Source organism: Leuresthes tenuis, unplaced genomic scaffold, assembly GCF_036924035.1.
Source record: "Leuresthes tenuis unplaced genomic scaffold, fLeuTen1.0.hap1 SCAF_19, whole genome shotgun sequence".
Lineage (NCBI taxonomy): Eukaryota > Metazoa > Chordata > Actinopteri > Atheriniformes > Atherinopsidae > Leuresthes > Leuresthes tenuis.
In genome coordinates, this window is record NW_027325373.1 from 1,036,958 (window position 1) to 1,064,137 (window position 27,180).

The 27,180-nt window shown below is 44.5% G+C and overlaps 4 protein-coding genes across 5 annotated transcripts in view; 2 read left to right on the forward strand and 2 right to left on the reverse strand.

The window, feature by feature from the left end:
• Nucleotides 1-2,530, reverse strand: part of grk3 (G protein-coupled receptor kinase 3) — a 67,621-nt gene extending 65,091 nt beyond the window's left edge. Inside the window, exon 1 of the mRNA XM_072371505.1 lies at nt 396-2,530. Within this exon, the coding sequence (XP_072227606.1) occupies nt 396-508 (113 nt within the window). The 5' untranslated portion in view covers nt 509-2,530. The remainder of the gene's footprint in view (nt 1-395) is intronic.
• A 2,602-nt stretch (nt 2,531-5,132) lies between these two features.
• On the reverse strand, nt 5,133-11,410 carry cryba4 (crystallin, beta A4). 2 transcript variants are annotated; one of them, XM_072371528.1, is made up of 7 exons: nt 11,279-11,410; nt 6,972-7,130; nt 6,370-6,413; nt 6,136-6,254; nt 5,915-6,056; nt 5,649-5,791; nt 5,133-5,510 (listed from the first exon to the last, which is right to left on the reverse strand). In XM_072371528.1, exons 3-7 carry the CDS (start codon nt 6,406-6,408, stop codon nt 5,363-5,365), a joined length of 591 nt encoding a protein of 196 aa, XP_072227629.1. In that variant the 5' UTR covers nt 6,409-6,413; nt 6,972-7,130; nt 11,279-11,410; the 3' UTR covers nt 5,133-5,362. The 2 variants fall into 2 exon arrangements, with proteins under 2 accessions (XP_072227629.1, XP_072227630.1); XM_072371529.1 differs by lacking the exon at nt 11,279-11,410 and having other exon boundaries at nt 6,972-7,197.
• crybb1 (crystallin, beta B1) lies at nt 11,256-14,795 on the forward strand. The gene is made up of 5 exons (XM_072371533.1): nt 11,256-11,402; nt 12,239-12,357; nt 12,484-12,616; nt 13,179-13,321; nt 14,423-14,795. The coding sequence occupies exons 1-5, from the start codon at nt 11,280-11,282 to the stop codon at nt 14,598-14,600; spliced, it is 696 nt and encodes a 231-aa protein (XP_072227634.1). The 5' UTR covers nt 11,256-11,279; the 3' UTR covers nt 14,601-14,795.
• Nucleotides 14,796-16,157: 1,362 nt separating this feature from the next.
• acads (acyl-CoA dehydrogenase short chain) lies at nt 16,158-26,357 on the forward strand. The gene is made up of 11 exons (XM_072371515.1): nt 16,158-16,176; nt 16,357-16,410; nt 17,753-17,913; nt 19,731-19,880; nt 19,950-20,061; nt 21,151-21,302; nt 21,386-21,556; nt 22,815-22,952; nt 24,653-24,748; nt 24,819-24,875; nt 24,954-26,357. Exons 2-11 carry the CDS (start codon nt 16,383-16,385, stop codon nt 25,104-25,106), a joined length of 1,218 nt encoding a protein of 405 aa, XP_072227616.1. The 5' UTR covers nt 16,158-16,176; nt 16,357-16,382; the 3' UTR covers nt 25,107-26,357.
• Nucleotides 26,358-27,180: the final 823 nt, after the last annotated feature.

The following is a 27,180-nucleotide window of genomic DNA, read 5'->3' on the forward strand; positions in this document are numbered from 1 at the left end:
GATCACTGGAGGGGGGGGCACAAGTATCATTTCACTCCGGTCCGTTTGGTGGCCTACTAATGCTGGGGGGGGGGCAGCTGCATCAGCAGCCTGTAACTGCAGCACAGGACGCAGAAAACGAGCTGTGTGACATTAAATGGTTGCGTTGCATCCTCCTAACAGGCCCTGCTGCAGCCTCACCTCCAGAACAGGTGCAACACGCATGAAAATCCGCTTTTCGTTCAGTGCAGGAGTTGCTGCGTGCGTGCGTACGCGCGTGCACCTCCAGTCATTTGTGTAGCAAAGCTTTGAGAGGAAGCAGCCTCCATCTCCCTATATGGCCGCGCTGCATGCACACCAGAGCCGTGCATGTGACAGAAACAAACAGCAGAGCCGTGCCCCACACTCACGCTTACCTGGGCTCCGGAAGGATGATTTTCTTACTCGCCCGGGCCGCTGGAGTAGATTTGCTCTTCTCCATCGCCATCAGATAACTGACATCGGCGAGTACTGCTTCGAGGTCCGCCATCTTCCGACCCTGGGACGACCAAATCAATAAAATAATCGAGCTGGGGGGTGGCTTTTATTTGAAGGGGGTTTAAAAACGGTGTCCTCCGGCAGATGAGACCAACATCAAGGCCGAGGTGCGTCGCAGCTGACCGGGATCGTGTCGTTGTCTGCGGCTGCTCACCTCGCCTCAAACCACCATCACTGAGACATAAAAAGGGAAATTCATGAGGGACAGCATTGGGTAACAGGCTGCTCGAGCAAAATACTGTGAACCCGACAGATCAGAGTCCCTGTAATCCCATTTAGAGCCTAACTGCAGGCTTCCGGCGGGTGTGATGGATGTGGGGAGAAAGGTGGGAAATAAAGCCAAAAAATAACGACGAGATCTCGTTTTCAGGCCAGTTCTTGCTCGCTTTACAGTGCTGTGATTTGTCTCAAATGGACAAAATGCAGGAAAGCTGTCAAATCCTACAGGTCCCCGGGGACTTCCCTGCTGGAAATGTGTCCAAACGATGAGTTTGTCTCCAGTTGGGCTTCGGCATGAGCTCCAGGGGGATTTTCCTTCAAATGTAAACACCGAGGAGCCGAAAAAATGTTCTAATTTTAGTCAAATGGAGGCAGAAAAGAGATGCGACTGGCTTCTTGTGGCCTCAGCAGCAGCAGCTTTAGGCACGTGTAGCTCGTTGTCCTCGCCTTAAACAACAAGTGGAAAATGGATCATTAGCAGAACACACTCCTGGACGAGCTGGGCTTATTTCATCCGATTCTCCGCCCTTACTCTCGGGGCTGGTGCACCAAAAATATGCAAATCTCTCGAGCGGGTATTGGCACAGATAAAAACCGTTGCAAGTTCAGGTTAAAGATGAGGCCGGACTCATGACATGAATTCCGTAAAATCCACACACCGCCGCTGTTTGTTTTGTCCTTTCTGGCTGGCTTCCTGTTCAGGCTCAAGCGTTCCGTGTCGGCGCATCAATCACACTAAAAACGCCACCGGAAAAGACGTAGATAAACACCACGAGAGGTTTAGCACCAAATCCAGTCCATGCAACACGGTGCGATTAACTAATCAGAAGCCAAATCCACGCGCCTGAGAGCTAACTCGCTGCAGCCCGCTGGTTGTATCGATATTCGGGTTCGCCCGCTAGTTAGCTACCACGCTAGCTAGCAAAATGCAACCTGCTAGCTAGTAGGCTAACTAACGAATAATCCAGCCAGTGTCCACACGAGGATGTGTTCGTTTCAGCTCAACGGATACATCCGAAACACCCTTAATGCCAATCGTAAACACGATCACCAACTGGCAGATTAGCAGGGACGCTGGTTCGAGTCCATGCAGCGATTTGGTCCGAGCTAACGGCTGCGTGAAGCTGGCGTCTCAATTTGGGGAAGTCTTGTTGCGTTTCCGAGAAAACAGTCTTCGACAGTCCAGTCGGTTAGAAATATCAGCAAAAGCGGCGAATATAATCCATAGCTGGTCGCTGAGGTATCCCGAGCTTGAGGGGGACCCTTCTGATCCGCAGACCCCGCACCGAGCTCCTGACTGTGGGCTGACGGTGACGCTTATGGAGGAGAAGGGGGAGGGAGGGCGAGCGTTTGACCAGCGCGAGCTCGCCCGTTCAACGGCAACTTTTCCCTCCTCGCAGCAAACTGCGGTTAGCGCTCAACTGCGGGGAGACCGCGATTTAGACCACACTAAAGGGAGTAAAACACCAAACACGCCTATGGGCCGATGGTGGTCTCACACAGGGGTGGAAATACGGGGCAAAACCGGGAGAAACCGAGCAGGTCGTCGAGCTCCGCGCCAGCCCCGAGCGGCTCCTGCCTCACAGCCTATCCGCGCCTGGGGAGCCCGAACTCGGACAGTTCAGAGCAAGTGTCCTGCTCTCCTCTGGCCGTATGCCAGTCGATCCTGTCCGCTCCTTTTGGTTAAGCAGTTTGTTTTGCAGCAGAAATGTGGCACATGTTTGGTTGGAGTCCCTCCTCGGTGTATTTTTCTGTATTTTTGCTGCTCTGTGGCTCGACTTCCTCCCACTGCGGCGGGGAGAGGCGTGGAAAACACGGAGCGGCTCGGTCTGGGCCGGAGCCGGACCGCAGCCTCTCATTTCCTAATATTTAAGAGAGGAAATGGTTTGTGTTTCAGATGGATATGGTCAAAAACACCCTGACAGCGCTGTATTTAACGTAGCCATATGTAAAATATACGAAAAATGGGATTTCCAGAGCAGATTAGAACCATTTTCACATGATTAAGTGAGAGCAGCAGCGACCAGTCTGTGGAATAAAAGGAGACATTTAAGTCTATTTGGATGGGATGACACCCTCAATGCATCATGTTTACTCCCTCTTCTGCTCCAACTGTGCCTTGTTTTTCCCATTAAACCAGAATAGTCACGAAGCTGCTGCAGCAGCTTCCAACAATTAATATTACAACACTACATTTTCTGCCAGGATGCCCCAAAGGAACGAAAAATATGTTCTGGTGGAAACGCAGTGCCATTCTCTGGCCAGCCCTGGTAATGCTCCTGTATTACTGCAACAGAGAGGCCTTATGTTGGCCTGTAGGTGGGAATGTTCTGTGCAAAAGTCCTCATGCAGCCCTCATTTCTCTCCGTTTCCCTTCAAGCAGCCAGACTTCCTGTAACCTTTAAAGTGTCCTGATCAGCAGTTCTGCAGCTTTCTGAAGCTCTTTCACGGTTTTTCTGCTTTTTACCTCATCTTCAGTCCTTGTTCCTGAGCATTTTCAGTGTTTTTTCTTTGTTCAGCTGCTTAACTCTGACCTTTGAACCCTTCAGGCAGAAAAAAGGCTCCTAACTCAAGGGATGAACCAGTGTTGTGTCGACACAGAACAGACAACTTAGCAAAGAAGCCATTTTAAACTGGATCTTTAGGCACTTTGTCACAAAGACACATCATTTGTTCCCATTTCTTTAGCTGCATCTATGAAAAACAGCAAAGAAAACACAGTTTGACAGACAGAAAATAGGATTTCTGCAGCAACAAGGTGATTCCCAAAGAGCTATTAGCTGAAAACTTGGCATATCTCAGCATGGTGTGCAGTGTGTCCTTAAAACATTTGAGGAAACTGGACAAGTGGAGGACAAAAGAAGAAGTGTCAGGCCTAAAAAACTATCTCCAGCAGATGAACAGGATCTGAAAGTGATGTCCTTAAGAAAGAGGAAAAAATCCAGCTGTGACCTGACAGGACCTGAGAGATGCATCTGGACCTTCAGCTGATCCATCTACTGTTGGCCCAAGCCTCATCAGAAATGGTCTCCATGGAAGGGTGGCTGTCAAGAAGCCGTTCTTAAGGAAGGGAAACAGGGAGAAAAGGCTGAGCTGTGCCAAATGACACAAGAAGTGGACTGAAAATCAGTGGCAACAGGTCTTATGGAGGGATGAATCCTCCCCAGAGCCCGGACCTCAACATTATTGAAGCAGTGTGGGATCATCTGACAGAGAACGGAACAAAAGGCAGCCCACATCCAAAGAAGAGCTTTGGGATGTCCTTCAAGAAGCCTGGAGAACTATTCCTGAAGACTCCTTAAAGAAATGACAGAAAGCTGGTCTCAGAGGGTTCAGGCTGTGTTGGAGAATAAAGGAGCTCAGACCAGAGATTCACTTTAAAGCTGCTGAGAACTGATAAAAACTCTGCTTCTGCCTCAGATTCTGGGTTTATGTTCATGTTTGAATAAATAACTGCAACTATTTCCTGTTTTCCTGGAAATGTGGGAAGAAACATGAAGTTCCCAAGAGCAGCTCAAGTATTTTTGGCTTCTGCCATCAATGCTCAGCGGGGCTGAGGTCAGATTATATGTGGAGTGACTCGTCTTTAACCTTCATGTTTAAATCCACTTTGTCTTACTTCCTGCTCTGATGATTCATTGTTGATCCTCACTTCTAAGTCACTTTGGAGCATCACATAAATAAGTAAAGATAACTGCAAAAAGTCCTTTGTCAGCAAATGTATTCGAACGAACAAAAGTTCTGTCATAAAAGGTCAATTTGAGTTATTTTATTTATATTTTATTTCATTATCTGCAGCTAATGCAACATATTCAGACTGTCTCTGGTCTTAGAGGATTTTACCTTGTTTTCTGCACATTATTCAATCTATAATGGGTTTTTTTCATCGTAGTCATCGTATTTAATCGTATGTAGAAAATAAATATCATGCGTAAAGTTATTTTGCTTTCGGTGGACTTTAAGCGCCCCAGGACCAAGTTAATGGTGGTAAACCGTAAACGAACACATTCAGAATCAATAGATTTATAAATCAATAGATAATTTCTCTCTGATGAGACTCAGGGTTCAAGTTTACTAATTAAAAGCCAAAATGTCTGTTTTTTAATAGGCTTTTGGATTCACAGGTGATTCAAATAAAGCTGCAACTAGCAATCAATTTATTTTTAGATTTTTATTCTATTTGTTTGCTCGTTTGGTCTAAAAATTGGTGTCATTTATTTTCTGAGATCTTGATCTTTGGCTCAAAAGTCTAAAACAGATTTTAAGCAGCAGATTTTCACATTTTAGAGGCTGGAACCAGAACATATTTGATATATTTGCTTCACCAGTTTCTTCACTGAATAATGCAAATGAAAAAGTTGAAATGTGCAATAAACTATGGACTCGGTTCTCCGTCACATGTTTTCAGCTCAGCCTTTATTGCCATGGTAACCTCTGTACACCATCACGTGACTTGTGAAGTAGAAATTGTCATTTTTAAAAAGCGTCATGTGGAACATGTACCTCAGATAAGCAGATACGGTGGTGGAAGTCAGTAAGGTTTAAGAAAAACAGTTTATTCAGCACTGGGTGGCAGCGGGGTCAGAGGTGAAGGGTCATATTGGAGAGAGAGGTCTGGTGTAAGCTGTTACTGCTGAATACGGCGGATGGACTGGATCTGAGGGGTCTGGCAGTGGGAGCCAAACTCCCTGAAGTGTTTGTACTCCCCACAGTGACGATCACACTCCATGATATACTGGTAGCCACGATAACCAGGGTACTGGTAGCAGACAAATCTGTGGAGAGAGGAGGAAGTGCAGAAGAAATGTTGCAAGAGGTCTGCTGTTGTGAAAGTCTGAGCAGGCTTGTTGAGCAGAAAAAAGGAGGTGGATTGGAAATAGAAAAGTGGAAGGAAATCAGCTGGGGACACTCACGCTCCAGCCTGGATCCTGAGAGAGCCAACTTCATTGTTGCACCAGCCCATGGCCTGGAGGGAGGGATAGTCGTCGCTGAGCTCACCCTTACGGCCCATGAAGTTCTCACGCTCAAAGATTGTCATACGACACTCTCTGTGGTTCTGCAGGGGGTGAACAATAGAACAAAATATACATTTAAGCTGTTCCTCTGGTTGGACGAGTTCACGTCAAGATCTACAGACAATACTGGCTTTTCCTGAAGCAAACAGGCGAGGGGAACTCACAGCACAGGAAATGGGTCTGAAGGAGGTCATTCTCTCAATGTGATAGGCGTTGCTCCCTCCAAAAGCATCACACTGGGGGTACTCTCCCCTCTCCAGGATGAACTGCTGTCCCTGGTAGGAGGCGTGCTCAAAGCCCACCCAGCTGGGGTAAAGCAGGGAAAGAAGTGTTACTCTGGCTCTCTGTGTGTTCCTGCATGGCTGCATTGTGCAGATGTACTCACGCTCCGCTCTCCACCCTGAGGGAGCGCACGCTCTCAAAGCCAAACTCCATCACGTTGCAGCACTCAGAGGTGAACTCATGGTGGCGGCCCTGGAAGCACTCCTCGTCGTAGACAATGATCTGTCCGGGAAAGCAAGACACAATGAAGCAGCTGCTGCACGCAGGTGGAGGCAGAACCCCACCCAAACCACTACATCTCATCTTTTACAGGTGGTGCAGGAAGCTTCAGACTCACCTTCCAGTGCCCGGAGAACTTGGTGCAGTGGTGAGTCATCTTGTCTGGAAGGAGGAGGTAAAGAACAGGAGTTAGAGTCTGGAGCAGGTGAGCAGGTCACTGAAACAGGACTTTGGATTATCAGTCAAACAGCAAAGTTTGGATGACAAAACATCTACAGATGAAACCTGAAATCAGCAAAAGAGGAGACTGGCTCTCACTTTCTGTGCAGAGAAAAGGCCGTGTTGATTGGCCTGTTTTACAGCAACAGTGTGTGTTAAAGTGCTGAAAAGCTACAGCATAATAGCCAGGATACTGGAATCAGCCTGAATGTATTCATGAGGGCTGAAGAAGCTTCATGGAGGCTCCTTTTTGGCTCTTTGTCCCACCCTTTCTGTCTCTTTATCTCATTTTCTACCCATTTCCTCTCTGCTGCTGCTGCCATCACCAGGTTTTATCTCACCCACTGGGTGCGGCGACGGCCTTTGGGCCCCAGAGCCCGGGCGGCTCCTGTGTTTGTGTGGGGGAGGGGGCTGAATGTGGATGTGTGAGTATCGGGGGGCTGCTGAGCCCTGGCTGCGCTGCCCTGGCTGGTGCTGGCTGGGCGAGGGACAGGGACTCACCTTGCTTTGATGCCCTTGGGTTGTCCTGCCGTGAGAGTGAGAGGAGCCACGCGCCCCCACCCTTTTAAAGCCTCCCCTGGCAAGAGGCCATGCTGAAAGCCCCGGCTCAGCAGCAGGGAGGGGCCTTTTTTTGTCCCCCCCGACAAAAGCGTGGTTAATCTGTGGAGAGGCAGAAATGCAGACGCCACATTATCACCTCAGGCAGTGGACATGGAATATAAGAGAGACAAGATGTGGCGAGAGCTGAGAAAACACTGAGGACGAAGACACAAGAAGAAGAAGAAGAGATGTTTGTTTTACCACCCGGTTCACCCAGGTTCCCTGCAGAGTCCCTCATTTTATCATTCAATCAATTCTCTGGTTTTGCCATAAAGTGACAGAAAATGTTCAGCAAACACTGTCCCTGATTCCTTAGATTTGATAGTTCAAGAAAGGAGCTCCAGCTGTAGTTCTTTGTTACTCACACATAATTTCCTCATATTAAAGGAAGAATAAAAGTCCTGAACCCGTAAAACAGGTTCAGACAAAAGTCCTGCCTGTGGTTTCCACCAGTAGCTGGCAGTCCTGCATGTGTGTGTTTGTGTGTCTTCTTACATAATCAACCACTTGTAAACAGGAGGTACTTTTATGGGCAACTCGAATTCCTGAACAACAGCTCTATTTCCCGTGAGACCAAAGGAATTTCAGCCACTTCGAGATTCATTTCAGCACTTTGAATTATCTAAACACGTTTAAAGCATGCTTTCTTTTCAAATAAAAGCCAAAAAGCCAAAAAAAGTCCTTTTGGGAAGATAGATGTGATTCTTTTTTACTTAATTTGTTGAATCAGGACCGCTGGGATAAGCTCCAGCCCCCTGTAGAAGATGGATGTGTTGAATCAGGAGGATGATAGAAACCAAAAAAGAGCAGAGATCAAGTCTGAGGTGAAACCGTCTCTGTCTGGTGAATGTTGGGACACTTCAACAGCCAATTTATTCCAAAGGTCAGTAGGTAGGGAAAATCAATCAGGTTCCTCATGTCAATACTGTTCACAGCAAAGTCCAGATTGAGTTACGTCATATCAGCGAGGAGGAGAGAGAGGAACTGTAAAGATAACCAGTGATGGTCAAAAGTGAACAGATTCCTGCCTTTGAGAGTGTAAAGGTTCAGTGTAGAGAATTAAACATCAGCATCTTCCCTCTCAGTGTGCACCATGAGGATGATCGATCAATATGTGGTTAATATGGTGACAGAATAATCTGTGGTGTTGAGAAATGTAAACATGGCTGAAAGGAAAACATCTAAAGTGAAAATCCCTTCATCGTAAATCACTCGTTGTTGTCCAGAAACAACAGAAATGCATGATTGTGCCACGTTGTTTCCGTGGTTTTGCCTTCACTAAAATAAACAGCTCAGTCCATATGCCCCATCAGTTACTCACTATCACCAAACATGGATCAATCTACTGCCAAAAATAGCCCTCAACATGTGTTTCTTTGTGTTTGAGTCCCACTGATTAAACCTGCAGTGAGCAACGGTCTCAGGAACCAAAAGTAGTAAAGTTAATGTTGTCTAATCTAAAGCATAAGAAATTAATCTTTAAAAAATTGACAATAACTTGAATTAAGATTTAAATGCAAAATTACACATTCTATTATTTGATGCCAGACATCTTCCAACGCTGAGGTTTGGCACCTCGTCTGGGTTTTATCACAGAAAACAACGGGAGCCATACAGATTAGACAGCAGGATTAGTTCTCACCTAATCTGCGTATATCAAACACATTTTAATCCTGCATCACAGTGGAGGTGACATAATCCAGATGTAATCCATCTGACATAATTCCAGATTTATCACCATCATACAATGAGAATTTACCAGTTTAGCAGTCATTCTTATGAATGATTATAAATTAGTTTTACTTAAGGTAGCCATCTGATGTTGGAATTATAAAACTGTAATTATAGTATTTGATTTTTATTCTGTTATAAATAGTTTATTTGCATGAAAAGTGACTAAGATAGGAGTCCTGGTATCAATCTTCCAGTCAGATGACCAATAAAATTGCCTATTAGCAGTAGCTGTTTCATTATCAAACAGGGGTTATACTAACTGGTTAAATATGGCGAATAATAATTAAGTTCAGACTGAATTAAGGATCAATGTTTGCTGGTTTTATAGAACCAGAATGACCGTTTAGTGTAATAACATTTCAGTCATTATGAAGTCTGTCACTTACACTGATTCACTATGGTCATTTACTAGTGTTAGCAAAAAATTGTTATCATTAGCTACTATTTATAAGTGATACCAGACCAATTATTGACCGTTGTGACAAAACCCTTCAGTGTAAAAACTTTAATAATGCATTTTATGAATATCAACAAATTTACGTTTTTGTTTAGCCCCTCAAAAATCTCCTCTTTCTTCCATTCAGGAGTGCATCATCTTAAACCCACTGATGCAAAGTTATCTTCTGCTAATGTTAGCAAACATTAGCTGCTTTTTGGAGGTCATGCAAATCAAAGTATAAGTTGTGACAAAGACTTTAGAGGAACTCAGCAAAGGAGTACATCATGTTGAAATATAATGCCTTTTTATATCTGCCCCCAGCAGATTTTGATAGTTTGCAAATAGTTACAAATTTGATAGTTTAGCTAACATTATGTTAGCTAACATGAGCTAACATTATTATAGCTAACGTTAACATTATGTTAGCTAACATTACGTTAGCTAACATAATGTTAGCTAACATTAATGGCTCTTTGGCAGGCATAAGCTATCAGTCATATAATGCCTGTTGTGACAAAAGTTATTTGTTATTGAATTCTACATTTGATTTAAGTTGATCATTTGAATTGTTCCCCAATGCTTTTTAAAACAGGGTGTTGGGAAACATTGACTTTTTGTAGTTGTAGTATGAAGAAATGGTCATCCCTCAGTTGGAAGGTTACCGGCTCAACCCCCAACTTCTTCACCAGATATGTTCAAGTATTACTTGGCAACATACTGAAACCCAAAGTGCTTACTTTTAAGTAAAATCTGCTAAATTAATGTAATGTAACATTTTCTAACATTAGCCTCTTCTCAAACCAGACTCAGGAAAACATTTTCAAATTCAATCAGGAACATTAATTTCAGTCAAAGTGGTACCTCGATGGTCTTTTTAGTGTGTGACATTCTTAGAAATCTTCAAAAATGGTCACTTAATTTTTTGTACTAGCCAAACAGATGAATGTAACAGATATTAAATTAAGTAAAGGTGTCTTTCAGTGTCTGTTACTTAAGTGTTCATGTATTTAATTCATATTCCTCAGAGTCAGCTGAGTTAATCATAAACCTTTTTGTTTTTTAAGATCTAAGCAACTTAAATGTCCACAAATCAAAGTGCTAAATATAGTTTTAAATGCTGCTCATGATGTGCTTTATTTCTGCTGTTGAGAGTAGACATGATTACACTAAATGTACTGTGTGTGTGTTCAACATGTGTATTAATTTCCCCTTTTCTGTAACTTTGCTCTGGTTGTGGCTTTCCAGTTGAAGAAATGAAGATTTAAAATGTCTTGTTTTTGTTCTCAGGTCTTATACTATGCGATATGTTGCATTTCGTGTCACTGTGTAGGTGATAGAGTGGATTAGCTCTTTGTGTCCTCTGAACCTTTGCATTCCTTTGCATGTCTGCATGCAACTATAGCTTACAGGCCTTGCTGCACAACACACGGTAAAACTGCCTGGCTCAGTGTTTTTCTTTGACACTGAAATGCTTACAGGCAGGCCCAGAGGGGCCAGCAGCGTTTCCAGGCTATGCGATGACCCGGTGGCTTTGGTGCAGGCCAACTGTGATGACGAGAGCCTTTCTATTGTGCTGTGAGCCTCTACGTTTGGCCTTTGCCAGAGTATAAAAGCCTGGGTCGAGCACTGAAGAGACCAGCACAAGCCAGCCTCCCTCACACGGTACTGCAAGCTGTACTAACGCAGGTAAGGACACACAGACTCAGACATGCACGAGAATCAGAGCGGCACATCCAGAGCCGGGGCCCACTCCCTGCCCTGCACACCCCGCCAAAGCCCCCTCAGCTTTGGGAAAGGCCCAAACAGAAGTTCAGCACCCAAATGAGCCTCCCACATAAACCGCAAACTTGATTTTTGTTCTTTTTAAATCCCAAAAAGCCGACCCTAACCCCTCTGATAATGTTAACATCTCGCCTCAGCCTCCATTTCTACTTCAGCTCTCCTCTTTAACATGTTATTTCCATTTGCACCTCTATTTCTGTTCATCCCCTTGTCTTCTTGCATCTCTCACCCAGACTTTTCTGAAGCCCCTCACCATGTCTCAGACCGCCAAGTCCGCCTCCAGCCAGGGCACTGATGCCAAGGACAAGGGTGCCCCAGCCCCGGCTGCCACCAGCAAGGCCACCAAGAGCGGCGACCCTGGCATGGGATCCTACAGAGTGAGTCACTGCAGCAGGGTTACACATCAGCAGAAACACTTGGTCACTTTACTCCATCTGGAAGGTTGGTTCACAGAAATTACAAAGAGTCTCACACGTGTTATCAAGCTAAAAAGTTAGGGTTTAGGTCCTTTATGAGTATTTTAAATCAGACTCAGGAGAGGTGGATTATAAACAGCAAGGAATTAAGATAATATTCAACTTAATGTGCTAAAGCTAAGTTTAATCAATTAAAGTCATTAATGTTAAAGTTTTCAGTCATTATGTTACTGATACAAACAGAAAAGTGAAATAACTTAATGTACTAAAAGTCAATCATAATGTGTTTTAGTTTTCAGACAATAATGTGATTTATAAGTAAAACTTTCATTTGCAAAGTTATTAACCTTTCAAATGAAGTGTGATGATCTGAAATATGGTAGAAAGACCTTTCCACTAAATCCCACCACCTTCATCATGTGTTATTCAGGTAAATCTGACCTAACTTTAATGCATGTGATGAAAAACCTGAACCCTCCTGACTGGATCCCTTTTATTCATCTGCAGAAAAGTAACATGAATTTATGGACTCTAACCGCCATTTTAAGCTGTTTTTTTAACTGAAATGTTCTTTTAGCAGCTTTTCTTAAAGCAGTCTTTTAAATATTACAAAGTAATGTACCTTTTTTTCAATCTTAAGGAGTGTTTTGTTTTCTCAAATCTCAAAATCAGAACAGTCTCTGTGTTATTCATGTAAATCTGACCTAACTTTAATGCATGTGATGCAGTAAAGCAGCATGAGAGGCCCTAAAAGGTCTTGTTCTTGAGATGCTGTAATACCTGCACCTTCTTTGCAGATCATGCTGTTCGACCAGGAGAACTTCCAGGGCAGGATGATCGAGGTCATGAATGAGTGTATGAACATCTGTGACCGTGGCATGGATAGAGTGCGTAGTATCATTGTGGAGCACGGCCCGTAAGTGGACACACACACCTGATTTAAGCAGCCACGAACTCTTCATACTGTCCTTATTCACGGATATATTTCACTGCTTTCCCCTCCTCTGTGCCCCCCCTGTGCCTGGTGGACCCCCTCCTCCAGCTTTGTTGCCTTTGAGCAGAGTAACTTCCGTGGGGAGATGTTCATCCTGGAGAAGGGAGAGTATCCTCGCTGGGATACCTGGAGCAACTCCTACCGCAGCGACTGCCTCATGTCTCTCAGGCCCATCCGCATGGTACCAGCTCTCTGTCCAACTGATGTTAAACAGAAATGTTAAAAAGAAATGTTAAAGAGAAATGTTAAAAAGAAATGTTCAACAGAAATGTTCAACAGAAATGTTGAGAACAGCTGAAATTCTGACCAAATGGCATCTAAATGGGGCCAATTTCCATTTCCATTAGTCTACTTTTGACTGACCAATAGTCTGAAATTCAAATAAAACAGCAAATTCTCACATTTTGGAGGTCAAAATTAGCAGAAAAGTTAAAAACTGTACGCTTATTATTAACCATATTAAGCAAAAACATTGGCAGGACTAAAAGTTCTGCTTTTACTCTTATTTAGATCCTTTCTGGATAGTTCCTTTGACTCTGAACACTTGTATTATTGTAAGAATTTAAAGCTAGTATTCATTACTACATACAGCAGAGGGTTTCAAAGATGGAGTCCTCAGTATTGGAGGCATCCTGAACCAGAACCAGAACAGAACTGACCCAGACCAGGCAGGCAGGCAGCAAACATCCGTGTGCTTCTTCCACTCAGAGGCTGACTCCTTCTTTGCTGTTTGCTCCCTTTAGGACAGCATGGAGCACAAGATCTGCCTGTTTGAGCTCTCCGACTTCAAGGGCAACAAGATGGAGATCCAGGAGGATGATGTGCCCACCCTCTGGGCGCATGGCTTCTGTGACAGAGTGGGCAGCGTGAGGGTGCCCGGAGGATCGTGAGTGGACACATTTATTCACTTCAGCTGAGGAGGTTTCAAATGATTTCATTCAGCAGATGATCAGTATTTTCAGGCTGAAAAATGCCTCTGTGAAGGCTCTGGATGGAATATATCATAGATTAGCTTAAGAAAAAGCTATTTTACCTGCAGATGAGTTCCTTCTTTGAGACTTTTCCACTCTTAGTCCTTAGTGGACTCTTCCTAAATATATTTCCCACACTTGATGCTGGGATGATGTCGGTGGTTTTCATTCACATAGAGGATCCCTAACATATCCAAAGGCTCACCAGAACCTTGCAGGTGGAGCCTACAAACTCCATCTTCTATCCCTGCTTAGAACTTTTTAAACAACAGACCTGAGTCCCTGTGAGATCCTGTCTGGTAAAGGCTGCTAATAATGACTCCTGGAGCCTTCTGAGATGCAGTCTATTCTCAGAGGGACACCAGGAAGCTGCCCCACAGCCCCTAATGTCCTCCAGAAAGGACTTCACATACATTTTTCTAAACACTGGGAGTTTGAATTCAATCACCTGAATCCTTCCATGATTCCATACAGCTTCCTTTTGATCCTGCAGAATCTCATAAATAACACTCTATATCTCTTCAAGACCCTCTAAAAGTCAACTAGAACCTTGTGAAGGACTTGTAAAATATATCCAGACTTCCAGAGTCTCATACAAGGCCTTTATCGTGTCTGAGAACCCCCTAAATTCACCCGTCTGAACAGCATTCGAGCTGCTGAATGTCAGATAAACACAACAGTGAGGTTTATAGGGACTGCAACAGACTGAGCTAAACTCCAGGTTCAGCTGTGAGGCTGTCAGACCTGAACTAAACCCCAGGTTCAGCTGTGAGGCTGTCAGACCTGAACTAAACCCCAGGTTCAGCTGTGAGGCTGTCAGACCTGAACTAAACCCCAGGTTCAGCTGTGAGGCTGTCAGACCTGAACTAAACCCCAGGTTCAGCTGTGAGACTGTCAGACCTGAACTAAACCCCAGGTTCAGCTGTGAGGCTGTCAGAACTGAACTAAACTCCAGGTCCAGCTGTGAGCCTGTGTTTGATATCTCTGGTGACAGCTGACTCTCTGCATCCCCTCAGGTGGGTGGGTTACCAGTACCCCGGATACAGAGGCTACCAGTACCTGTTTGAGTGCGGTGACTACAGACACTACAACGACTTCAGCGCCTTCCAGCCCCAGATCCAGTCCATGCGCCGTATCAGGGACATGCAGTTCCACCAGAGAGGCTGCTTCACCTTCACCTCCGCCAGCAAGTGAACGCCACCTGCAGGCCGCCGGGTGCTGCTGTAGCCAAGCAGCCCTCTCAGCTTTTAATCTCGCCACACCACCCCTTTCTCCAGTTCTCCAGTCCTTTCCTGAATCTCCACCATCATGGCTCCATCCCGAAGGAAAGACAGCATGAGAGCAACGACACTGGACAACTTTAAGTGACTTTTTATGGTGCTAAAAATAAACCTGAAAAACCTGAACCCTCCTGACTGGATCCCTTTTATTCATCTGCAGAAAAGTAACATGATATTCGTGTAGCAATTTATGGACTCTAGCCGCCATTTTAAGCTGTTTTTTAACTGAAATGTTCTTTTAGCAGCTTTTCTTAAAGCAGTTTTTTAAATATTACAAAGTAATGTACCTTTTTTTTCAATCTTAAGGAGTGTTTTGTTTTCTCAAATCTCAAAATCAAACAACAGTCTCTACATGAAAGGAAAGAAATGTAGTGATTTAAAAATGACTGATACTTTTACAGTCAGTAAAAGAGGAAGGAAAAGGTAAAAAATCTTAAGGTTGTAATATGAGCAGCCGATTCACTTACTTTCTGCTTTTGTTTAAAACTTAATAACAGTTGTAATGAAATATAAATGTAGAGAATGACAGACAGTAAAAACAGAGCTTTATTCATTTGCAAATGTGCAATCATGAGTATAAAATTGATTAATGATACCAATGAAAGGCGACAATTGTCCTGAATTAATTACATTTATCCCAGTATATTAATAAATAAATGAATAAATTAAGGCTTTTCCAATAAAAACAAAAGTCACCTTCTTTTTCTACAATAGAAAGAACAATATTATGAGGTGATTAGTAGCATTAATGTGGACATACCGAACAAGACATTTGATGTTATCGCATTAAAACATTTAACACGAGAAAAATAAATCCAAATGCGAATGAAACCGTGAGCAGATTTACACACAGATAGAATCCAAGTAAATGAAATAAAAAGTGTTGTCAACTCAATCTGATAATGAACAAGAACATAAAGAATACATTTGATTAATGCTTAAAAACATCGTTAAGGGACAAAATAAGTGTAAAAGTGAGTCTGACACGACACAGTTATGCTGCATTCAAGCTCAAAGGGAATCCACAACTTCTACCATCAGCTGTGGAGAAATCACCAACAACGCCGTGAGGACTCGGATTTCCAGGTTAGTATCTACAGAGAGTTTCTTATCCCCGACTTTTGTATTTCATTAATTTCCATGTGAATGCAACTAGCTTACACAAAAAGCACTAAATCTTTCTTTTTTTCATGTTTAGCTTGTAAAACATCAGACAAAGTACGTTTAGCGTATTTTGTGATTTGTATTAACTGTCGAATGATTTATTTTACTACTGAATGTTGTTTGCTCTGAAAATAAAGGAAACTATAAAGTAATTTGGTCATTGTCGTGGAAAGATGTAGTTTCAAGAAAAAATTCCAACTTCCAAAGTATCTTGAATGCAGCATTGAAACACGTGACACATATGATGCCTTGAATGCCACTTTATGTGCGCTCGGAATTATTAAACTACTTTGAATCGTCTGACAGAAGAGCTGACAGAAAAGCAGGTGAAACAAAATAACACGAGAAATTTTAATTTTAAGTTCCAGATGATGTATTATTTCAGTGTCATGAGTTTAATCGTAATGACAGTGTTTTGTTCAATAGGACGCTAAACGCAGTGCTTTCACTGCGTAACATTACGGCGGCACGTAAAGGCAACTGTGCGTTTCATAAACTGTTAACAGGAGGACAGCGCAGAGAAGAAGGAAGCATGTCTGCGCTTTTTAAAGCAAGAAAAGGTGAGAACTTTAAGATAATAAAGACAAATGGGTCACATTTCATTATTAATAACTTTACTTACAAGGAGCAAACGGTGTTAGTGTCATATTAGCTGCGTGCTGAAGCAACTTCGTAATTAGTTACCGGTAGCTTAGCTTAATACATAACAGCTGCATACTTTGGTTAAACTAAATCATCTCATTGTCATGTTTGAGTCCTGAATAGATAATTAAGCAGGTAAACTCAAGGAGTTTTCCCTCAGTGGTTAAGTTACGCAAGAAGGAGTTGGTTGAATGTGTTTACAGTTAGCTTCTCGGCTAATTAAGGTTAAAACTGACGTAATATGATCAATAACTGTATCAGCTGCTGACTTGGTAACAGAGAAATAAAGCAGAGGTGTGAGTGGAACAGCTGGAACTGTTTTATGGAGGATTTAATGTTAGGATGAAGGTGACTGATGGTGAGGATGACCTTTTACCTAAATAACGTAAGGCTAGGTGCTGCGTTCAAGTACTGATCACTGTAGAAATAATAAGATTCTTTTGGTTTTCTTCATCTTTTAAAGTTTCAGATGAACAAAAACACCTTTTTAAGAAGCAAAGTGGCCTCTTTTTACAGCAGGTAACTTGTTTCAGTTGCTTTATCAACCTTTCCATTGATTTTAAAAAGAAAAACAGTCGTTTTTTCGGGTAAAAATTATGAGAAATGCTTTTTTTGTTAGCTTTTTATGAAATGGTTGTTAACTCCCTGTGAAGATGCCACCTCACGGTGTTTTCCTGTGACACATTTTCACCCTGTTTTACTCTGGGGCCGTCCGGACCCTCACTTATTCTGCACAAAACGCTGAAATGTGTTGCTGCTGTGGCCCAGTTTGGCTCGGATGTGAGAGGAGTTTGTGGATCAGGACCCCATCAGGACAGATTAGCTCTCACTGTGAGCTGTGGGAATCATTCCATCTGTGATAACATCGTGTGTCACTTGTGGCTCGCTGCTGGTGTTCTTAAAGCTGCGTCTCAGTGCTGGATTTGTTCAATAAGCAGAAATGAACGTGATATTTCACGCAGCTCCATAAGAAATGAGTGTTTTCATCTCTTCTGTGTTCCAATCAGCACAAGTTGCAGGTTATTTTGATCCGTTTAACACAAAGAGACGTGCTGGATGTGGTTTAATGAGTCTGAGCTTCGTTATTAATTGAAAGACATTAAATTCAGTCTGATTTATGAAGCGTCCAGTTCATTCAGAGCTAATTAGATAAAGGAAACCAACAGACTGCCCTCCTCTCTGATCCGATCTCCCGCCCTGAGCGACTGTGGAGAGAAAAACTGACCGATTCGGCCTGGGTTGTCGATCTTTTCCCTCCAGCTCTGGGCGCGTGTCTCGGCGGCTGCCGGACTCTCTCTCAGCTGGCGGAGCTACCAGAGACTCATCAGATCCTGAGGCAGACCTGCAGAGACTACGCCGACAGAGAGCTGAGCCCCGTCGCCGCCAAGCTGGACAAAGAGCATTCGTACCCGGCCAAACAGGTAACCTGAGGACTCCTCCGTGTCCGTTTCTATCTTTTCTTCTGTTAGTTTTTGGAAATGTTGATGCTGCCTAAATAAAACTTATTAAAGAAAGTTAAACATTATGAGGAAAATCACTCGAATAATGAAGCAAATTTAATTTAAATAACTGTCAAACTAAGTGGAATCGAGTAGTTTGGAAACTAAATGATATAAACTAGATTTCAAATGAGTTTCAACCTTTATTTAATACAAAAAAGCAGACAAATCCAACAAATCTGCTGCAGCAACACTCAGTGAAAGTTGTTCTGGAGCCAAAGAAAGACAGAAAGTTTATAGAATCTACAGCAACAGCTTCTGGAGCTTCTCCAAGCAGCAGGTTACCTGCTGACAGGTGAGGGTGTCAGGATTGGGTATAAAAGCAGCTTCCACCAAAGGTTCAGCCTCTCCAACAAGGATGGGTCGTGGCTCACCGCTTTGGGCCAAACTCCATCAGAGAATCATCAATAAGTTCAGGAAATATTCCTCAGAGTCAGACTGGAAAGAACTTTGGTCTTTCAGCATCTACAGAGCAGAATATTGGGAACAGATTTAGGGAGTCTGGGGAAGTCTCAGTGTGGAAAGGCCAAGGACAGAAAGCCCTGCTGGATGAGCTCGGAGCCCTCAGGCAGCACTGCAGGAGAAACCGTCAGGCCACCATGATCCATACAGCCACATGGGCTCAGGAGGAGCTGGGAAAAGCATTTCCACTCAACACAGTCCACGGCTGCATCCAGAAATGTGAGCTGAAGCTGCATCACACCAGGAGGAAGCCATATATCAGCTCTGAGCAGAACCACGGCCCAGTTCTCTGGACTCCAGCTCATCTCAGAGGGACAGAAAGACAGTGGACAGGTGTTCTGTGGGCAGATGAGTCCATGTTTCAGCTGCTTCTGGGAAAAACTGCTGAGAAAGAGCATCCAGCTGTTCTCAGAGGAAGGTTTAAAGCAGCGTCTGTGATGGTCTGGGGCTGCAGCAGAGTCCATGGCATGGAGGGCTTCATCTGGGTGAAGGTACCACTGATGCACAGCTGGATGTTGGAGTTCTGGAGAGACAGATGCTGCCATCAAGGTGCCGTCTTTTCCCGGGAGGTCCGTGGTTATTTCAGCAGGACGATGCCAGACCTCATTCTGCAGGACTTCCAGCAGCTTCAGACACACAGAGTGTGTGAGCTGGGCTGCCTGCCTGCAGTCCACATCTGGCTCCTGCTGCAGATGTTGGAGCATCATGAAGAGGAGAACCAGACAACCAGGGACTGCTGAGCAGCTGGAATCTGGGATTCAGCAGGAATGGACTCAGATTCCTGTGAGAAACTCAGTTCAAAGCGTTAAAAAGAGTCATTAAAGGAAGCTGAAGGATGGAAACATGAGTCTGGAGCAGCTTTCACTGAGTGGTTCTGCCTCTGGTTCTGGATCTGGTTCAGTTTTATAAAAACAAAGAAGCTGTAAATCATTTATTTATTTAGTTAAATAAAGGCTCAAACTAAGTTTTTACTGTACTTGGGTTTTATAAAAAGTGTTTTTTGTTGTTAACTCATCCAGAGTTCAGTGGAAATAAATCCAGGTTTAATCCTCCTCTTAAAGACGAGCTCATCTTCTCCTCCTGTTTGCTTTCTGCAGCTTTTTCTCACTTTAAAGCTGACGCTCTGCTGTCTGCAGACCTCACCTTCATCACTAAACATATTTTTCCTCCTTTTATCTGTAAATAAAGGTTGAAACTAATTGATAAACAGATTTATGTGTTGCTTCGGTGCCTTAAAGTCGGCTGATTTAAACAGCCTTGCTGTAAATCCTGCCCAGATCCAGGAGCTGGGGGCGATGGGGGTGATGGCCATGGAGGTGCCGGAGGAGCTGAGTGGAGCGGGGATGGACTACCTGGCTTACAGCGTGGCGGTGGAGGAGATCAGCCGAGGCTGCGCCAGCACCGGCGTGGTGGTGTCCGTCAACAACGTGGGTACAGATTTATCCCGAGTCCGCTGTGGTGACAGCTAAGTGCTAACGGCCGGTTCTGTGCTGCAGTCTCTCTACATCGGACCCATCCTGAAGTTCGGCACAGAAGAGCAGAAGCAGCAGTGGATCCCGCCGTTCACCACCGGGGAGAAGGTGGGCTGCTTCGCCCTCAGCGAGCCAGGTAGCTGACTCCGCCCCCTTTACCGCCCGCTTTGAACTGGTATTTGATCTGAATCCTTCATATTTTACTGTGTTCTGATCCGTCCGTCTGTCTCTGATGCTGAGTTTATGGAGCAGTTTATGGAGCAGTTTATGGAGGAGCTTTCAGGCTGAACACAGGTTTAATGAGCTTATTTTAGCTGATCCCGTTCTGTTCTCTGATCTTAGATTTTAGACTGAAGATGCTTTAGTTTGTGTTTGTTTGCTCTTTTTTACTCGGTTTTACTCCTCGTCTTTGATTGGAAAAGCTGTGAGGAGCTGAAACGGTTCAACGGCTGCTGTTTTTAACTCGAGTTCAGAGCCTTAGAGTCAGAAGAAACGTTAAAAGGATTCAAATGGAAACAGGAAACGTTCCACTCGTGTGCAGAAAGGCTTTCACGCTCAGTTTGGGTGGATGGAAACAGGTTTGAACCGATAAACTGAGCGACCGATGAGCTGCGATGTCTCAGAGATTCTCAGAGATTAAATTATTCCTGAAGAGAAGCTCTCTGCAGTTCCTCTCGGGGAGGACCACCACAGAAGTTGTTGTTTTTCCTGTTTGAACGTCTGCTTCTTCTGCTGAATTACAAGCAGCTGCGATGCAGCCCACAGCGCCCCCCTGTGGTGACACGATGCAGCCCACAGCGCCCCCCTGTGGTGACACGATGCAGCCCACAGCGCCCCCCTGTGGTGACACGATGCAGCCCACAGCGCCCCCCTGTGGTGACACGATGCAGCTGATTTTATTTCCAGATCAGCTTCTGTCCTGAAAGGAAACCGGGTTCATCCTCAGTTCAGGTCCAGGTCCAGAGATGCAGAAACTGCTCCAGCTGAGGCAGAGACTCAGCCCGACCCGGAGGGTCAGAACCAGGTCCAGAGATGCAGAAACTGCTCCAGCTGAGGCAGAGACTCAGGATCAGAACCAGGTCCAGAGATGCAGAAACTGCTCCAGCTGAGGCAGAGACTGCAGCTGTTCTGGTCCAGAACCATTTGCTGATTTGCAGGATCAGCTGCAGCGTTTATTTGAATCTTTCTTCTGCTTCTTACTGAACTGATTTGATTTGAATTCCAGGTAACGGCAGCGATGCCGGCGCTGCCTCCACGGTGGCTCGCCAGGAGGGGGACCACTGGGTGCTGAATGGGACCAAAGCTTGGATCACCAACAGCTGGGACGCCTCGGCCACCATCGTGTTCGCCACCACAGACAAGAAGCTGAAGCACAAGGCAGGCGGCGGCGGCGGCGTTCAGCCATAGAAGGTGAGGGATTGGTTCACTGGGCTCACCTGTTTTTGCCTCCATGTCTGCAGGGCATCAGCGCCTTCCTGGTGCCAATGCCCCAGCCTGGGCTGTCCCTGGGGAAGAAGGAGGACAAGCTGGGTATCAGAGCCTCGTCCACTGCTAACCTCATCCTGGAGGACTGCCGGGTTCCGCTGGACAACATGCTGGGCCCCCGCGGCGCCGGGTTCAAGATCGCCATGGTACGGAAAAGCTTTCACTCCACATGCTTTCCATCAGATGTGTCAGAATGAGCCGGCCGTGTTCTGTTGGAACGGTTTGGGTCGACCCCCCCCACCTTATAAACCCAGCTGATCAGCTGATTAACGGCACTGAGGGACACAGATCGTGGTTCTGTCCTTTAAACCCGTTTCAGGAAGGTTCTTTGGGACAGAATCAGTATCAACCTTAAACTTAATGTCTCTGCAGATGTTTAAGATCCACAAAAACCACAAAGAGGAGAAAGAAAGCTCGATATGAGCTCTTATATATTATTATATTATATGACTTCAAGGCGTCTGTCAACACAGGTTTAAATGAGTTTTATTGTCTCTTGTGTTTTATTTTTATTGTCTTTTTTGTTTTTATTTTATTTTTATTTTGTCTTTTTTGTTTTTATTTTATTGTCTCTTGTGTTTTTATTTTATTGTCTTTTTTGTTTTTATTTTATTTTCATTTTATTGTCTTTTTTGTTTTTATTTTGTCTTTTTTATTTTTATTTTATTGTCTCTTGTGTTTTATTTTATTGTCTTTTTTGTTTTTATTTTATTGTCTCTTGTATTTTATTTTTATTTTATTGTCTTTTTTGTTTTTATTTTATTTTCATTTTATTGTCTTTTTTGTTTTTATTTTGTCTTTTTTATTTTTATTTTATTGTCTCTTGTGTTTTATTTTATTGTCTTTTTTGTTTTTATTTTATTGTCTCTTGTATTTTATTTTTATTTTATTGTCTTTTTTGTTTTTATTTTATTGTCTCTTGGTCAGATTCTTTGATTCTTTCACTTCTGTAATTCAGTCGTTTCCCACTTGGAGCTGAGAGGAGTCATTAAGGTCATTCATTCTGCTGCACACGTGCACTTTAGCGACATTCTGCAGCACACGTGCACTTTAGCGACATTCTGCAGCACACGTGCACTTTAGCGACATTCTGCAGCACACGTGCACTTTAGCGAGCACGTGTGCTGCATTCAGCTCCTCCGCTGCTGTGATTTTAAGGCGTTTTTAAGCAGGTGTAAGTTGCTCTTCTTCTGTGGTGGTAGACGGTAGACTGGGTCAGAACACAGATTCAATCAGTGAAATGATGAAACCAGCCCCCCCCCCCCAGCTGTTTTGTTGCTTTAGCTTCTTAAATAAACCTCATCGGTTACTTTCTGATTGGCCGAACAACGCGACCCGCTGAGGTTAAAGTATCTGAACCATCTCCTGCCAGAACTCAGGCTGATAATCGTCCGTTTCTCACAGCAAACGCTGGACAGCGGACGTATCGGCATCGCGGCTCAGGCTCTCGGCATCGCTCAGGCGTCCCTGGACTGCGCCGCCGACTACGCACAAAAGCGCACGGCGTTCGGAGCGCCCATCGGCAAGCTGCAGGCCATACAGGTAACGGACCAGAACTAAACCAGGTGCCGGATCTTTAGCAGGCAGAAGTTCTGTCTCCAGGTAAGGACACTCGGCAGCCCATAATATGCAGCTGTGCAGACACCAGAGAACCCTGCAAGTCAGGCTGTGGTCCTGACCAGCTGAGCTCTTCTTCTTCTGCTTCTTCGTGCCGTTATGTTGCCATCAGGCTGATTCGTGCACCTGATTTACGTCTTAAAGGGGAACTCCGGTGTTTTTAAACCTTATTTCTGGCATGAAATACGTTCATCTGCTCACTGAGAACAGTTTGGTGAAAGTCGGCGTCCTTCTGAAGATATTTAGATAACTGGAGATCCATATAACGGAGTGAACGGGGCTTAGAGGATGCAGCCTCTAAATAAGGCATTATCTGTCTTTATTTCACCAATACTTTAAGGAGAATGAAGGAATGAACGTGTGCTATAGCTCTGTTAGCTCATAGCTGCTGTTATGTGGCTACTTGCAGCTATAGGAGAGCTAACGGAGGGATTTCTACACAGGCACTCTACTGGGACCACTTCATCCACACGCATTGAAGCCACACATTTGAGCCCAAAACTGCATAAAGTTTATTAAGTTTTGCTGATATTATGAGGACGAAACATGTTTCGGTTTAAATCTAAACTGTATTCAGACAGCAGCTAGCTAACTGGCTAACCAGGTGTGCTAACTGTAAGCTCGGCACGGTGCTAGCTCGCTCAAACATGATGCTGTTCCTCGGTTTTCTGAAACCAAACATAAAAGCACATCAGTTATGAAACATTTTTTCAGCTAATCATAGGAGAGCTAACGGAGGGATTTCTACACAGGCACTCTACTGGGACCACTTCATCCACACGCCCCCCTGCAGCACAGTTTATTCACTCCGTGCTCTGTGACAGTCGGCTAACTTCACACAGAGTTTGCTGCTGATAGTTTTGTGCAACATGGCAGGATATTTATCAGATTTTGAGTAAGATGGACGTTCTTACCGGAGTGAATAAGCTGTGCTGCAGGGGGGCGTGTGGATGAAGTGGTCCCAGTAGAGTGCCTGTGTAGAAATCCCTCCGTTAGCTCTCCTATAGCTGCAAGTAGCCACATAACAGCAGCTATGAGCTAACAGAGCTATGAGCTAACAGAGCTATGAGCTAACAGCAGCTATGAGCTAACAGAGCTATGAGCTAACAGAGCTATAGCACACGTTCATTCATTCATTCTTCTTAAAGTATTGGTGAAATAAAGACAGATAATGCCTTATTTAGAGGCTGCATCCTCTAAGCCCCGTTCACTCCGTTATATGGATCTCCAGTTATCTAAATATCTTCTGAAGGACGCCGACTTTCACCAAACTGTTCTCAGTGAGCAGATGAACGTATTTCATGCCAGAAATAAGGTTTAAAAACACCGGAGTTCCCCTTTAAATGTGGTTGAAGTTTCACCTCACAGACGAATGTTCTGCAGCTTCATCAGCAGGTCTGATAAATTCTTTTAAACAAAGTTAGTTTGACATATAAGGAATAAATAATGAGCTCGTCTCATTAAGTAAAGCTAATAATCGGGTAAAAACTGAAGGAAGTTCAGTTCCAGGTGAGAAACACCGACTTGGTTTGGTCTCAAAGTCGCAGAAAAGCGTGAAACCTCTCATTCCTGGAGGCTGGAATCGGATCGTTTCTCAGTCTCTTGTCTCTTCTTCACGGCTCCAGTTCAAGTTGGCCGACATGGCGGTGGCCATAGAGAGCGCTCGCCTGCTCACCTGGAAGGCTGCCCTTCTCCGAGATTCAAAGAAAGCCTTCACTAAGGTACCTCTGATTTAAGCTTAGCGTGTTCTGAAGGAAGCAGAAGTCCAACTCGGCTCTTTTGTCCCCGCAGGAAGCAGCCATGGCCAAACTGGCGGCGTCTGAGGCCGCCACTTTCTGCGCTCATCAGGTAACGAACCAGAAAATCAGAGCTAGATGGACCCAAACCGTGGGAAGTCCTTACATTTCCTCCTGTGTTTTAAATCAGTCCATCCAGATCCTGGGGGGGATGGGCTTTGTGACGGACATGCCGGCGGAGAGGCACTACCGCGACGCTCGCATCACGGAGATCTACGAGGGCACCAGCGAGATCCAGAGGCTGGTGATCGCCGGCCAGATACTGAAGGAGTACCAGCTGTAGCCTGTGACTGCGCAGCCTGAACATTTACTTCCAGACATCAAACCAGGCGGCACAGACTCCTCAGCCATCGCTTTCATGCTAATTTATATCAGATCAGAGCATTTTCTGTCGCATCTGCTGGACTCTGAGCTACAGAACTGAGAACTTCACCTCCTTAAAGTGCAACTTGCAGGTTAACAGAGACGAGCTTCATGTAAAAAACACTGGACCCGACAGGTGAGGGAGGGATGACCGCTGTGCTGCGGCTCATCACATATCAGCGTGGAGCAGAGATGGAGGTGGTGGTTTGCTGTTAAACCATCACTTAAGGTTCACAGTCAGCCCACGAACTGCATGACAAAGTAAACCTCCCTTTAATGATGCCTCAGATCTGAAATATTCTGGTTTATTCTGAGCAGAACACACAGAAGTCCGTCTCCAGTCTGTCCAGCCGGCTGGAAATGGATGAACAGCTACTTTTCCTTCTGGATTTCATCAGTAACCGTCCAAAAGTTCCACTTTAAGAGTGTTTTGGGTTCTCAGTGAGTTTAAAGGGCCAGTTCACCCACATTTAGCATAAAGGCATCTTTTCTCAGGTCATATCCTTTGAGTTAGGAGCCTTTTTTATGCTTTAATGGATCAGAGTTCAGTGGCTTAAAAAAGAAAAACCCTGACTTATATCCACAAGTTCCATTTAAAAAAAAAAAAAACAGGTGTAAATAAGCTAAGAGACCAGCTTTTAATATTCAGATAAAATTGTCAAACATTAAGAAACATAATTTGATTTAAAGACAAATCAGCTGCTGTAACTTGGGTGGGCCTGTAGGGACCCCTGCTGGGACCCCTGCTGGCCCCTCTTTGGGCTTAACTCAGCTGAGCAGCTTCCCTGTTTCATGTTTCATGTGGAATAAGCCTTTAATGACGCTACATCCTCACAATCTGCTGCATCTGGAGGAGGAAACCCTTTTCCGTCCCGTTTGCGCGGCCGTCCGCAGCTCCGGCCGCCAGGGGGCGGCAGAGTGCCTTGATGCGTGCTGACCCACTTTTGTCTGTCGCGCGGTGTGATCACGGCACCGTGGTCCCACTGGGCTCATCAGTATGTTCATGGCTGCAGTTTTACTAGGTCACGGCTGGGAATGGAAGCTTGATCACTTTTGGTTAATTATGAGACTTTCTCAGAGGCGTTTTGCTCCTCTCCTCCTGTGCCTCAACAACTTGTACATATTTAATGTAATTTATTGTGATAAAGATAATAAAAGCAGAATTACACGACTTTGTGTCCGATTCGGGAGGATCTTTGGTGGAATCCGGCTCATTTCTAGCTTCATAACACTTTGAATGAATCAGAAGGGGAACTTCTTAACTTCTTAAATTATTTCCAGTCTTTGTCCCAAACAAAAAGCCGCTCTTTCTCGCTGGAGATCCTCTTCAGCGCGCCCGCCCTCGCCGCCTCACGTGCACGCGCTTCCTCCCCGTTAATCCGCGTGAGAGCTGATTGCGCGGCCGGTCCAGATCTGGGCCAAACTTCCTGCCGCTGGAGCTGCTGATTGTGCTGATCTGCAGATAGTCGCTGCATTGTCTGAAGCTGTGTGTGAAACCAGGACCTGATTATTTTCACCGCACTTTATGGAGCTTATTTATTTCCTTCGTTTTACTGCAAGCGTTTCACTGTAAACTTCAGTCTCAGTACGTTTCATCCATCTTAACCTGTCCCTGAAGGTTTCTGCATCAGTTTCAAACAGCATCCTGGAACCCGCCCGGTGCTGGTTTTAATTCGCTTTGTTTCACTTTATATTTTATCAGGTCACTCAGCGACACTCATCTGCTTCTCTGCTGATTTAACTAAAGTCTAAAGCTTCATTTAATTTTCACCTAAAACCGAAAACCTGCTGAATTAAACGTCACGTGTTGACGTCACTTCCTGTTTGTTTGGAGCTCAGACGACCAGCTGAGCGATGGCGGCAGATGTGTGACATCATCGACTTTTTCTACCACGATGACATCATCAACCAGATCCTCCTTTCCTTTACTGCCTGGAAGTTCATCGGTTTAATCTGTGAGTGAAAGGTGAAGAAGGCTGGAGTCTGACAGCAAA

Coding starts and splice junctions, on each gene's coding strand:
- cryba4 (XM_072371528.1), bottom strand. CDS start 6,408: ATGACTCACCACTGCACCAAGTTCTCCGGGCACTGGAAG. Junction 5,792..5,914: donor TCAGACCCATTTCCTGTGCT/GTGAGTTCCCCT, acceptor CACCCCCTGCAG/AACCACAGAGAGTGTCGTAT. Junction 5,511..5,648: donor CTCAGGATCCAGGCTGGAGC/GTGAGTGTCCCC, acceptor CTCTCTCCACAG/ATTTGTCTGCTACCAGTACC.
- crybb1 (XM_072371533.1), top strand. CDS start 11,280: ATGTCTCAGACCGCCAAGTCCGCCTCCAGCCAGGGCACTGATGCCAAG. Junction 12,617..13,178: donor CTCTCAGGCCCATCCGCATG/GTACCAGCTCTC, acceptor TGCTCCCTTTAG/GACAGCATGGAGCACAAGAT. Junction 13,322..14,422: donor GTGAGGGTGCCCGGAGGATC/GTGAGTGGACAC, acceptor GCATCCCCTCAG/GTGGGTGGGTTACCAGTACC.
- acads (XM_072371515.1), top strand. CDS start 16,383: ATGTCTGCGCTTTTTAAAGCAAGAAAAG. Junction 16,411..17,752: donor GCTTTTTAAAGCAAGAAAAG/GTGAGAACTTTA, acceptor TTTTCCCTCCAG/CTCTGGGCGCGTGTCTCGGC. Junction 21,303..21,385: donor ACAAGAAGCTGAAGCACAAG/GCAGGCGGCGGC, acceptor CCATGTCTGCAG/GGCATCAGCGCCTTCCTGGT.